This window comes from Antedon mediterranea, chromosome 5 (assembly GCF_964355755.1).
Source record: "Antedon mediterranea chromosome 5, ecAntMedi1.1, whole genome shotgun sequence".
NCBI lineage: Eukaryota > Metazoa > Echinodermata > Crinoidea > Comatulida > Antedonidae > Antedon > Antedon mediterranea.
The window spans coordinates 21,143,291-21,157,680 of record NC_092674.1 but is presented as its reverse complement, the minus strand read 5'-3'; the positions used below and the strand labels follow the sequence as shown (position 1 = coordinate 21,157,680).

At 30.3% G+C, this 14,390-nt stretch overlaps 1 protein-coding gene across 1 annotated transcript in view; it reads right to left on the bottom strand.

The window, feature by feature from the left end:
* Positions 1–2,169: 2,169 nt before the first annotated feature.
* Positions 2,170–14,390, bottom strand: part of LOC140048629 (glycerol kinase 5-like) — a 29,181-nt gene continuing 16,960 nt past the window's right edge. The window contains exons 8-16 of the mRNA XM_072093387.1: positions 13,960–14,021; positions 13,284–13,357; positions 11,554–11,614; positions 8,181–8,307; positions 7,382–7,486; positions 5,474–5,568; positions 4,138–4,304; positions 3,456–3,589; positions 2,170–2,791 (exon numbers count right to left, since the gene is read on the bottom strand). Of these exons, the coding sequence (XP_071949488.1) occupies positions 2,640–2,791; positions 3,456–3,589; positions 4,138–4,304; positions 5,474–5,568; positions 7,382–7,486; positions 8,181–8,307; positions 11,554–11,614; positions 13,284–13,357; positions 13,960–14,021 (977 nt within the window). The 3' untranslated portion in view covers positions 2,170–2,639. The remainder of the gene's footprint in view (positions 2,792–3,455; positions 3,590–4,137; positions 4,305–5,473; positions 5,569–7,381; positions 7,487–8,180; positions 8,308–11,553; positions 11,615–13,283; positions 13,358–13,959; positions 14,022–14,390) is intronic.

The window sequence follows — 14,390 nt, the reverse complement described above, 5'->3', positions numbered from 1 at the left end:
GACAAAGTGCATTAAGTATCTTCAGCCAATGATGAAAATGTTTTCAGCATGTATACTTAAACATGGTAGAGTTAAGGTGATTATTTAAGGTAAGAATAGCTGCTAATTTGTGGAATTTTCCCTTGTAAACTGTTGTAGCGCTTAATCACAAAAACATACTCTAACATTGTAACCAAAAATAATTACATGTTTTGAAGAAAGCAAAGCATTTTTTGTGCTAAATATACAAAATAAAAACATAAAATATTTAATATATTCTAATTAAATTCTAACAATAACATTCAAATTGAAACACAATGAAACTAATAAAAGTTTGAATGTACAGCAACTTGTACAAAAACAATGTTTAACATTTTTCAAAATTACAAGTTATGAAGAAAGCAAAGCAATTTTTGTGCAAAATATACAAAATAAAAACAAAATATTTAATATATTCTAATTATATTCTAACATTCAATTTAAACACAATGAAACTAAATAAGTTTGAATGTACAGCAATTTGTACAAAAACAATGTTTAACATTTGCATTTCTTGCATTATAACACATCAGGTGATCTGCAGAATTGCGGATCACCTAAAAAATATTACGTAACATCGTGTACTACATTAAAACAAAAGTTTCTTGAAGTAGACCGAAAAAAATGGTGATTTCATACATTTAATGGATTATATATTCAAATATTTAATTTATATTTATATTATTTGCATATTTTGTATACAGGTGGCTGAATTTAAATACGAATATTGCTTCTCACAAAGCATGTTAACAATTATTGAACTATAAACATTTAACAGATTAAAAAGTATTGCTGAGCAATGGGTATGTAGGTGGAAGTCAAGCTGAGAAAGAGGGTAATTCCAGTTTTACAATTGAAACAAACTATGAAAGGATTTGCAATCTTATTAATAAAAAATGTTACATCATTTATTCATTTTATTCAGAATTGAAAAGATACAGTAGGCAGTAACAAAAAGTGGACGTTACAGGGCATTGTTGTAGTCTAGCAAAATAACTAGCAAACTCATTCATGTAGAAAAAAAGTACTGTATAAATCAAATTAGCTGTACAATTTATTTGGGAAAATACAATTTCTACTATATTTACCCAATGCTTTTAATGAATATTGCTTAAATAAAAAAAGGAATTTTAAGACTGGATGTAATTTTCTTTAAAAATTACTTTATAGTTAAATCTATTATATTTAAGGTTCATTACAGAACCAGCTAATATAAACTTGCAAAAGACATGTGGGATTTATTCTATTATTTTCATTTACATTGAGGCGGTAATACTTTTTATTTTTTATGTTTCTGTACAAGGAATGTATATATTATATATATTATATGTTTTTTATCATTCAGCAAAATGTTAAAAAATTACCGGTAAAAAATTGTGTTAGCTGTGCTCTTTACGGTGGCCCTTAAATTGATAACAATTTGTTTACAGCAATATTATTTTTCTCAAAATATAATATTGCCATGAACTTATGGGCCACCATACTTTGAAATACAACAAATGAATACATTTGTGCACCTACTTTATTGCATAGAATATATAGAGAGAGATGCATATAAAGTACAATGAATTTGTGTCTACAATTCTATTAAGATTCAAGTTATATTATATATGCACAGGAATGTAGAGAAATGTGTAGTAAATTAATCATGTTGTTGGTTGTTGAAAAATGTAACCAAGGTTTTCAAACTAGATCTTAAGAAACTATTTTAAGATTAGCTCTTCAAAGCAAAAACACCATAAATTGTACATTACCAAACTACTGTATTGTTAAGATGACTATAGCGAGGCATTTAATAAGAACAATTTCTTTTAACAGGTAGTGCCAGGTTTAAAATGTCTATTGTTTCTTATAAAACAATAATGTGTTAATATTAATAATATTATTATATATATATATATATATATATATAAACGCCCCAGTGGTCTAATGGTTAGGACATCTGCATATCAAGCAGGCGGTCCGAGTTCGAGTCTCGGTTGGGGCGACTTTTTCTCATTCTCACAGATTTCCTCATCTTTATCGTTTCAAATTAATTAATTAAATTTCAGTATATCACCGGGCGGTTTAGAATTAATGTTCATTGCCTGATGTGTTTATATATATATATATATATATATATATATATGATAATGTTTCTTATTTGTAACAACATTGATAATAACTTTCACTTTTAAACTGATTTCAAAAGTGATGCTACTGTACATTACATTTCAAAACCCGGAACTACCCTTTAAAGTAGCGTCTGCTTTATAAGTTTAATAGTTATCAATTATATTTAATATTAATTATAATTGTTTAATATTGCATTGTTTTGCTTTACACACAATATGCTTATACTGATCATATGTTTATACAGATTCATTCCAGTTCATTGACCTCTTGACTGCCTTGCCCCATTGTTTGAATATTGGCTTGTAGTCGACCTGCACATCTGCCTTCGGCTTAAACATGTTCTTTGTGATGCTACTGTACATTACATTTCAAAACCCGGAACTACCCTTTAAAGTAGCGTCTGCTTTATAAGTTTAATATTTATCAATTATATTTAATATTAATTATAATTGTTTAATATTGCATTGTTTTGCTTTACACACAATATGCTTATACTGATCATATGTTTATACAGATTCATTCCAGTTCATTGACCTCTTGACTGCCTTGCCCCATTGTTTGAATATTGGCTTGTAGTCGACCTGCACATCTGCCTTCGGCTTAAACATGTTCTTTGTCTTTCGTACTTCCTTCAACTCTTCCTTGCTTTTCCATACGCCTGTCAATTAATTGCACATTTAATATTAAATTGATATTAAAAAGTAATTTTTAATATCAATGGCCTTGAGCTATTAGTATACCTACATGTTTTACATACATCTTTTTAAAGGAACGATCCTAAATGACTATGGTCTGTCTAAGGTGAAAATATTGTTATGTAGTTTTGATGTATAAGTCTTACTACCATAGTTAACAGACAAAGAGGTATGTTACAGTAACTTTCGATTTTTGACGACCAACGTATGTCTGGTCAATCAATGTGCCATCTGGTCGTCGGACTTTAACCCTGTGTCGATGTGGGAAGTAAGGACCCCCATCCCAATATCTCTGCCTGCACACAATGAATTAACATTGTTTAGTCATTGAAAGTTTCCTAGTATAACCTCATTGGCAGACCACTAAATATAGTATGACATCATACAATAAGAATACATTACTATGACATTTTAATATACATTACATACAATCGATCATACAATAAAATCTCACAAAATATGACACCATACAATACATATGACACCACACAATACATATGACATCACACAAATAATATGACATCACACAATTAATATGACATCATACAACAAATATGACAACACACAATAAATATGGCATCACAATGCCATACATAATGCATGTACTTTAAAAAAAAAATAGTTTACCTGCTTTAAGACCTGCAAGAAAGGCAGCTCCAAGACAAGACATGTCCAAATTGTCGGGTCGATCAACTTTCTTGTTAACCAAACTAGATACTAATTGTAGCACAAAATCACTATTGCTGACACCACCATCAAATCTATAAATATTATACAAACAAAAATATATCAAACAAAAATCAACAAGGAATCAAATTCATTTCTAAACATAGGATGGAGAAAGTGAAAATAAGGAATATTAAAAGACACAAGCCTATGTTAAGCTGAAAAGTCAAATACGCCTCTACAACAAATCAAACTCTCTCCATATCTGACAATATTCCCAGTATTAATTTCTGATGATATTATTAAATTTTTTCATTTTTGACAAAATATAATCACAGTATTCTTTTCTGATAGGAATCACAGTATTCTTTTCTGATAATATTCACAGTATTCTTGTCCCACAGTATTCACTTAGTATTTTTGACAGTACAGTATGTGACAGTATTCACAGTATTCTTGTCCCACAGTATTCACTTAGTATTTTTGACAGTACAGTACTATGTGTATTCACAGTATTATTTTCTGATAGAATCACAGTATTCATTTTTTTGACAGTATTCACAGTAATCTTTTCTCACAATATTCATTGTTTATGGTATAAACAGTATTTTCAAATAAATTGATACTAATTACAAGTACTTACTTGATCGTATCATTTATCTTTATTTTAGTTTTACTTTCCAAAGTATTGAATATCTGAACCACTCTGAATGCTAACGATTCCAAGGCGGCCCGAACGATGTGCTCTCTCTTAATGGTTGGAGTAATGTTTATCAAACAACAGCAAGCCGTGTTATCATTTATACCAGACTACAAAAAATAGAGACAAATAAAGTACAAAAAAAGGTCCTTAATGATGATTGTACAGTATGATATTTTTTTATTTCATATGCATCTACAGCGAGCACAAATTCGCCATTTACAGGATGGATAAACTATTTTATAATTTATCATGCTTATAAACTAAGTATTATTTGAGGCTTAAGGAATGAAGTTGAAAAAGTCAGAACCCTGGCACTAGCTCAGGATTGAACCCTGGAGTTTAGGATTGGAAGGTACAGCTCCAATCCACCACTTCACAATTGTAACAACGACGAAAATTGCTCTTAATACAACACTTGTGGTTGGAGTGGTTGGAACAGACAGGTAAACCCCACAGTATCACAAATACAAAATTCAGTTATTACACTCAAGACAAGCCTACAATCCGTAGACTTTATAGACTACCACTATCAACAAAACAGAACAAAAATGCATGTGACTTTAAACACACAATAAAATAAATGGACCACTTTAAATGAACTTTGCCTTAATGTTCCATCAAAATCCCTTAAGTAATCCTAATAAACACTTATTATACCGATATAAGTAGGATTTTAAATGTAGGTGAATGTAAGAGAAAAAATGTGACTTGTTGCCAAAACTAGGCTGAATTGCAAACAGGTGTTTTTAAAGCCTGTTTTCAATTGGCCGATAATATTTGTGTGAATAGAAAGCATATTTCCATCCCTTTCTACAATGATTTCTACTACTCTGAGGTTTTTCCTTAAAAGTTTAGACAATTTCTACAATAACTAAGATATAATGAAGATGATTTGAGACCTCCCAATTCTTCAGATAATGGCGGGAGTCTCCCACTAAGAAATTAAATTTCTACCGATATTTTAGATAAACCAACAAATTATATTCTTCTACTCTAGATATAGATAAGAGAACAGAAAACATAATAATATCGGTCTGTAAGATGTTAATAATCAATTAGTTCATTGTTTATTAAGTGAAATAATGAGTTGGAACCACATTTTCCTCACTTAGCACACCGGACATACTGTTATTATATACTCCAATAGTTTCATAAAACCCTCTATGGTTTAATGAATTATACCTCTATAGTTCCATAAAACATTCCGATATTTAATTATTTCCAAGTAGGGAGGTTTGTTATATTGGATTTTGTATTTTGAAATTTAACAATTTACTTGTAATCCAGTGAAAGCCGGTATAAAGCACAATCCATTGCTACTCTTCACTTCTGTTGCTGCTTCCTGCGATTCTCCTGGATTTGAAATGAATCCTAAAAATATGAAGCATATTGTGTCATGAACATTCATCTATTCTGGTAATAATATATGTAATATAGTCTATTAATGTCCAAAATCTTGTGAATTGTAATTAAATCATAATTAAAAATGCAAAAATGTTTTCAAAAAGAATTTTGCATTATTGACTGCAACACTGCTGCCAGCAAAGCACACAATTAGCCTATAACACTGTTACCATGCAGGTGTATAGCTCCAGCTAATATTAACTAGAAAAATAACTCTAAATAAATCATTTTTTAAGCAGAAAGTATTTGAGAAAATCTAAAACAAAAACTTCAATTTCAAATCAATGATAATTGTGTGAATAAAGTTGGTTAAATAAAAGACAAAAAAAGAAGTGTTAGTGTACTATTAGCTATTTTGGACTACCAAATATTTGGTTGTTGTCACAAACCTCTGAACCATTGATGATGGTTCCAATCGTAAAATTATAATGGACAATTAAAAATTTGGAAGTGAAACAAAACATTTTTTTCTTGGCCTAAAGCTGATTACCCTCTCTCAGATGTTGATATCATCAAACAAATTGCAATATAACTTTATGAAATAAATGGGGGAAAGAAATGAAAGGAGGGCAGTATCACAAATTATTTGCGACAAAAAATGTTCTTGGATGTTTGCTAAAATTTACAACCTTAACATCTGTTCTGTAACATTCTGTTGTGGATTAAATTTATTATTGTTTGCCAACTCAAAAGGTTAATAATAGATTCTTTATACAGAGTTATGGCGACTAGTGTACACTGGTATAATCTATTTGGCTTTAGCCTATAAAATAATATGAATAAATATTATTATTGTTATTACTTCTTGTTATCATCATAGAACATGTTTTGATTGGATAGAAAGCTGAATTACATTGGCATATTATGCCCACTTGCCCATTTCCATAAGCATTGCAAGACTTATGTCTTTACGTCTTATGCAAAAACACTGATTGTACATACTTTAATGTTTATCAGCATCATATTCTATAACAAGTGTAAACAGGTCTATTATATAGATATCAAATAATAAATGCTTTTTTAAAGGATGTACACAACATCTTTAAGTTACTACGGATAATTTATTGTTAACCTTTGCAATAACATCTTTGGGGGTAAATCGAATGTTACTCTCTTGTGGGTAATTTATTGGTAACCTTTGCAATGGCATCTTTGAGGCGCTAGCTATACTCTGTTTACAACTCATACCATAGGTTTTGATTGATTGCTGATGAATGTTGTGTCAAGTGTAATGCTTGTACCTAGGTTTTATGAGATTGCAATAAAATGGAAGTAGTAACATTTACATGTAATAAACCAAGAAAAAAAAAATATTTTAAGAATTATAGGATTAAGATTTGCACATGATGGATAGATTGTTTGATACACATTTTTTGCCTGATTTTGTTCTTTAAGCATAAAACAAAAAATTAAGGTTGAATTGACTTCAAACACTATCATTTAACGTTTTCCTATAATTCACAACTTGTTTGATATGAGTGTAATAATACAACTCAACTGTGTTAACATAAACACTGACCTCAAATGACTACAACTAACCGCAACTTAAAATAATTCAAAATATGTATGCATATGAGCAGTTCAGTCGACCAGTTCGATGTACCTAAAAAGCAGTCACATATGCTGTGTGTGCGGAATGGTATCCAGGAATAGTTACAATTAGTTTGAAAGACAGAGGTGTAAAGAATACATAAACAAAAACAAATAATGATTTTTGTCAATTTTGATCTTTAGATTATAGAGGTAGTACACTATATTTAGTAATGTTTACATTCATTACCTGCATTTTCAAGCCATGTTAGTACTGTTCCAGAATCTGAATCAAATGCCTCTGTTGTGTATGCCACCTCTGACCCAATCTTCCAACCAACCAGAGGATACGTACCTAAAACATTAGAGTAATATTATCAGAATCTAAATTTACAGTGAAATTAGAGAATATTCAGTACCTGAAATGATCTCAAACGCCAATGTGTATATTATGTGATTATTTATGTTATTGGTTTCCTATGGTAAGAATGGAAAAGCATTTGGAATAAAAATTTCTATTGTAAATGTAATTCAGCATAAACTGTTTCTATGCATCTGCTTCTGCTGCAGAGCGCTGAATAAACAGTTTATTTTAAAATAGTTAAAATATAATTTTTATATCGAATGTATTTCTGCTCAATTTTTGCTCTTAAATAACTGTTTAAATTAGTGAGTGGTCATCGACGGAAATCGTTATCATCAGTACCCAAAATGCAATGGGCACTGGCAGTCAATTCAAATGTTTCTGTAGTGTCAGGATCAGCGGCTGTCAATCAAATAACCATTATTTTACATTGCAGCTAAAAGTTGAACAGCAATAAACGGTTAAATGGTATTATAACACCGAAGCGATTGTTATTTTCAGGATGCCATTTAACTGGTTATCGAAAATTTTTCCCGTTTCTGCTCCCAAGAAATTGGGGTTAATTTATTCAACTCGTAACCGGTTATTTTTTGCTGCAGAAAAAAATATTTTTATATAAATATGCATTACCTGCAATTTTACAAAAAATAATTGTTTTACTACGATAAAAATACAAAGTACATACCAACATTTGGTACACAAGGGTAGGATCCTGTGTTTAAATTGATAAACGTTCCTGTTCCCATGGTAACTTTAATGTCTCCCTCCTCAAAACAACACTGTCCAAACATGGCTGCCTGTTGGTCACCAACCTAAATGATACATAATGATAAACATAATAACACATACTGTACAGGTAACACTAAAATAGTTGTGTAACGCATTGGAAAAGATGGTGGGTTTATCCCTCCTAAGGGCCCTCCAGCGTTGCTCATACTCTGGAGCTCTTTAAGCTTTGGGGCCCTGGGTTTAGCCACTGACTGCTTATATCCGTTATGCCACTGGTTATGTAACATTGTTTATTTTTGCAAAGTGTTAAATAAAGGTGGCTTTGCACAAAAGAAAAGTTGTCATGGTCTGTGCACCGTAACTCTCAGTACCCCAGCACATGAGTTATGTATGGTCATCTGCATATAATTTTGATGACCTATGGCCGACTATTCACAATTCACACTTAGAATAACACTTACCCTTCAATTTAAAAAATCTCCTATCTAAGTTAATACAACTTAAGGGAAATACTTAGATTTATATTGAGTTAAGAAAAATATTTAATATTTAAGGAAAATATCTCACTTAAGTGTGATTGGTGAATACAGCCACTGGCACATAACCCTGAGACAACTAAAGTGGCCTGGTGCACAGAATACTTATCATGTACGAATTGTCAGTGCATATGCCTGTAGTAACTTCTTTTATTCATTTTTTATTCAATTAACTTTACACTGAAGAGGAGGGTACATTTTTACTTTTGGGAACTAGTTAAATACTGTATGTTATGGACAGCTTTATTAAGATTGGATGATTGAGAGTGACAAATGCAAAGATCAATGAAGACAGCCAAGTAAGGCAGCCAAGTAAGGCAGCCAGTTGTTATATTAACAAGTGTAGTTGTTGTAGAGTGATGTAATACAGATTGACATATTGGATGTAGCACCATGTAAACCATATTCCACTGCTCAGAAACTATTTAAAAAATTACCTAATTATTATCTGACTACAAAATTTATAAAGACAACATTTGTATACAAACAGGTGGAGTATATATACTTCTGCACTTTTTTGATATGCATGGATTTCGGTAAAATGTTTGGATCTGACAAATACTACATTTCATTTTCTGATAGTGTGTATGATTTGTAATTAAAATTAATTTTGTGATTATTATTATCATTTTTTATTATAAAAATGTATGTTCCGCCCTGTATAAAACACTAACAAATAAACTAATTTATATGAATATATGGACAGTAAACATTGTAATTGCATAGTAATTGTATGTACAGTAATTGAATTGTAATTCTGCAATTGCATAATTATTGTATGTACAGTAATTGAATTGTAATTCTGTAATTGCATAATTATTGTGTGTACAGTAATTGAATTGTAATTGCATAATTATTGTATGTACAGTAATTGAATTGTAATTCTGTAATTGCATAATTATTGTATGTACAGTAATTGAATTGTAATTCTGTAATTGCATAATTATTGTGTGTACAGTAATTGAATTGTAATTGCATAATTATTGTATGTACAGTAATTGAATTGTAATTCTGTAATTGCATAATTATTGTATGTACAGTAATTGAATTGTAATTCTGTAATTGTATAGTAATTGTATGTACAGTAATTGAATTGTAATTCTGTAATTGTATAGTAATTGATGTACAGTAATTGCATTGTAATTGTATTGCATTGTAATTCTGTAATTGTATTGCATTGTAATTCTGTAATTGTATTGTGATTGTAATTGTACTGTACTTGTATTATAATTAGTAGTATTGTAATATTGCATTACAGTATGATATTAACAACAAATTTGGTACAATGGATAATATCATTTATAAAGGAAATAATTAGAGTTCAACATAGAAAAATTTATGAACAAAGAAATGAAATGAATTCTCATTTTTGAAGCTTAAATTTAGTGAATCAGGCACAATTTTATCTGTAGCATTAAAAGCAATTCCCTGGAGGCATTCATGTCATTGAACTATAACTATTGACACATGCTATCAATAAAAAAGATGTATATAATTGGATTAAACTTATAAATCCAAATGATAAGATTGATAGCCTTTTTAATGCACTTTTCCTTTCTTTGTTTACTAAATTAAATTGTTACAAATATAAAACAAACAATTTGCTGAGATGCTGCTGTTGTAATATGGAATGCCAGGAGTGATTGCAGATTTAGTAATATAATATATATAATATTAATGTAGGTCATCTTGACATTTTTCATTAGGAAACTCAATAATTTCTACCCTACTTTGGCATCATCCTCCTCATTTCTTCACCACTCAACTGAATTACGTATCTTGTGATTTCATCCGTCCACATTTTTAATTCTTCGACTGTCAAATCCACGAGGAAAGCACACATGGTACATACAAACAACAACACAAAGGTCAGGACGTGACGGTATCTATTCACATTGTTCAGCGATAACCGGTTAAATGGCGTTCTAAGACCGAATTGAATGAGACATGTTTTTAACCATTGTTTTTGCCGGTTATTTAACCGTTTATTAAATAATTGTCCTGTTTCTGCTGCCAAGAAATTGAGGTTAATTTATTTACACCGTTTATAACATGTTATTGCTATGCAGCAGAAACAGGACCTTTTTTACTAAATATGGTCATGTGTTTTAGTGTCTTTTAAATCTCAATCATCCGTTTCAAATCAAAGAAAAGTTCTTATTATACAAGACAGCAATAAACATAGTTGTCAGTCATTTGACGGACAGCTACTAAACATTAATACTGTTTTGTCCTTATGTCTAAAGTTAAAATTAGAACATTGAACCAGCAAAAGCAGTTGCTGCACGATCATATATTCACAGCCGAATGCTCTTTGTATTGTGCCAAACAAAGAAATCTAAAATGATTAGAGTATCTGAATATGTTTCTGCCTAATAATAAAGTTGCAGCCTGGAATGCAAATTGCGCTGAACGAAAAGTCGATGTTGAATTCTCTGCATTTATATATTGTAAAATCAGAAAAGACCGAAATTGTGTAATTTGAAGTTCTTCCCAAACCTACTATTATTTATGCTAATTTTCAAACTTTATTACTTGATTATTTCAAATAAATTTTTAATTAAATGTTATAATTATTTGTTATGGGGAAAAATACTTTTAAATTTTTTTGATAAAACAGTACACTAAAATAGGAACAAATGCATTATTACGCCGAGGGTGATAAAGAGTTACTCAATAACATTTTAAAAATAACATGAAAGCACCAGTGGTCTAGAATGGTTATCATATCAAACAGAAGGCTGTAAATTAACATTTTTTTAATGTTTCATTTCATTGAACAAAAATACTTACACAGGCTCTGATAGGAATTGGTCCTCCAAAGATCTCTTTATCACAACATCCGAAATCATCGCTGATTAAGAAAACAAAATGTATGTGTTATAAGGATTTTAACTTCAATCCTGGATCTGCATAACTCTATTGACATACCTCAGTTTTTTATTGCAAAATTTATGGGGATATGCCAACAAAACTACATTTCAGCCCTTGCAGACACACCCCATAGAAAGAGAATTGACAACATTTGGATAAAATCTTCACCAAAAATTATATGTGATAAAAATTGCAATGCACACATAGTTGGACATAAGCCAATCAGAGTTGCCAAAAGACCTTAGTTATAATAGTAGTTATGCAAGTGTTGCATTTTCTTGCTAAAAACATTTTTTTTGTTTACTTCTAAGTGTTTCACAAGTCACTGTCCTTTTAGAGTAACTGCTGATTTAATATCTTAATCTCATTGAACTTAAATCAGTATTAGCAGCAAAGAAACTTGCAAGTTTAACATTTGCTGGGGCATTTTAAACAATAAATCATTATTAAACCCATGAAATTATATTTAATAAGAAATTTGGTGGCACGTGTCCTTGGTAATATTGGTCAGTATCGTGATCATTGTGAAAATAATTATGGATGGCAAATAAATATATCATATTTATTATCTCGAGGGTTCATTTTCATATAGAAATATATATATATATATATATATATTATATAGATATAATACCTAATATCTAAAAAGTACAGGAGCAGCTAGCAATACTGCACATCTCGGCCAAGGGGGAGATTGAGTGTGAGAGATTTTTATAATTGGGAGCTTACTACAAGGAACTAGAAATATTTGTATTTGAAAACTTTTATAGACTACTGTAAAGTACTGTAGGGTTTAATTTCTTAAAATAGTTAGTAGATAGTCTGTAGATGGACAAGTTTTTGGCATAGGTACAAACTAATGAAAGTTGTTTATTTCAGCAGGGAAGTATTGGTATACCTTCCTGGTTGCTGGTAATCAACATTCTTGTTTCAAAAACTAAAGACAGAAAAGGAAAGTTATTGATAAAAGGAATTAAAATGGTTTTGATTTGCTATTCGTACAGTATCTGCTAATTTACCTCCGCCAAGGAGGTATCGGTAGCCTGTGTTTGTTTGTTTGTTAGCAGGATTACTCAACAAGTAATTACAAGATCACAGTCCCAATTCTGGACCACTTTTTAGTATACTTTTCAGACCTGCTAGTGTTAAAAGATAGGACAGAATTTTTCAAAAGCTGGTAGTCTTAAAGTAACAAGTAAACTGAAATTGCATTGCATCTCGAGAACTACTTGTCCAAAAAACTTCATTTTTGTACAAGAGGCAAAAATTATAATTTTTGATTTGTAATTTTAAACATAACTTGATTTAATGTGCACGTTTGTTTTGTTGTTGTTTGTTCAAGTAGTTTAAAAAACCCTTTTCAAATTCACTCGTTTGATTTTCGCGTTGCTGTTCTATTGTTAGTCAACTGAAGCTATTGTTAATTGAAAGGCTTGTTACATAACCATTACACCGAACTCGCATACACATGCTTTTAGTGAAATTAGCCTAAATCACAAACAGCATTAAGACACACACAAATATATATAGATATATTTTTTACCGGAGAAATCTTATGTAGGAGAATTTTACATATATCAACATTTACATGAACTTAATTTTGGTCCATTATGGTATTATTGCTGCTCAAAATAAAAAATACATCTTACCTTGTATCATTCAACTTGGGTAAGATTGAAAACGGAATGCCAAAGTAATTAATATGAATAGAATTCCAATCTTTCTATAATGAAAATATTTTATAAAAAAATAATAATAAAGTAAATTGTAATAAAAATGCAATACAAAATTACGGTATTGATATATTAATAGTGTAACAACAAAAGCTTTTCTCGTGTTTTTCAATTTGTAATTTGGAACTTGAAATTGTCAGACTCTTTCATTTTTAGAAAAGAAATGATGACAGTGATTTGTGGCGATGCTGCCATTTGAGGGTATTATAGTAGCTTGTGGACTATATAACTTGTGAAGATTGGGGTTTTTTATACTATACTTTAATTTTATACTTTTTGAGGATAGGCTTTTGTTGGTATATCAAAGCTAGGCACGATATAGAAGGTTTTTGCACAAGCACATAAACATTCTCAACACTCTACTCATTTGCATAACAGTTTGCATTAATTATGTACTTTGTCTGAATTCTGAACGAAAGTGTAGAACGCAACACATGTTCCGCATACACAACATACGCCGCTCTCATTAAAACAATCATGAAATGCCTTTTGTCTAAAGACTAGGCCGAGCTAGGTATTTAAAAATTGAACTGAATTGAATAAAGAAGCATTTAAATGTAATAAAAATAGGATATTTAAAACAACAAATCACCTTAAAAACATCATATAAAACAGTTGAACATATGTTGGATGGTTCTGTTGCATGTACTTTGCCTGTAACAAAAAAAAATTATACATATTTACGATTCAATCATACAATAATATTTATTGAATTATAACTTAGAAATTATAAAATGCTAACACTAATAGAAGGTGAATTCTTGCCATTTGATTGGCTGATTTTGTATCACATGACATGCATTATTTTTGAACATTTTAACTCTGTCTTTGTAAACACGTGGGATCGAAATCCATTGTAGTGTACACTGTCTTTTACTGCTCTATTCCTCAGCCCAATATTTAGTGCCAGCCATTGTTCATGGTCTTTAGCCTCCCAACATTCAATTCAAAAATAAAAAGTTGGTTAATAACAAATGTTTTAATAATGACTGTAGTGTTTGTATACTGATATTGATAGAACAG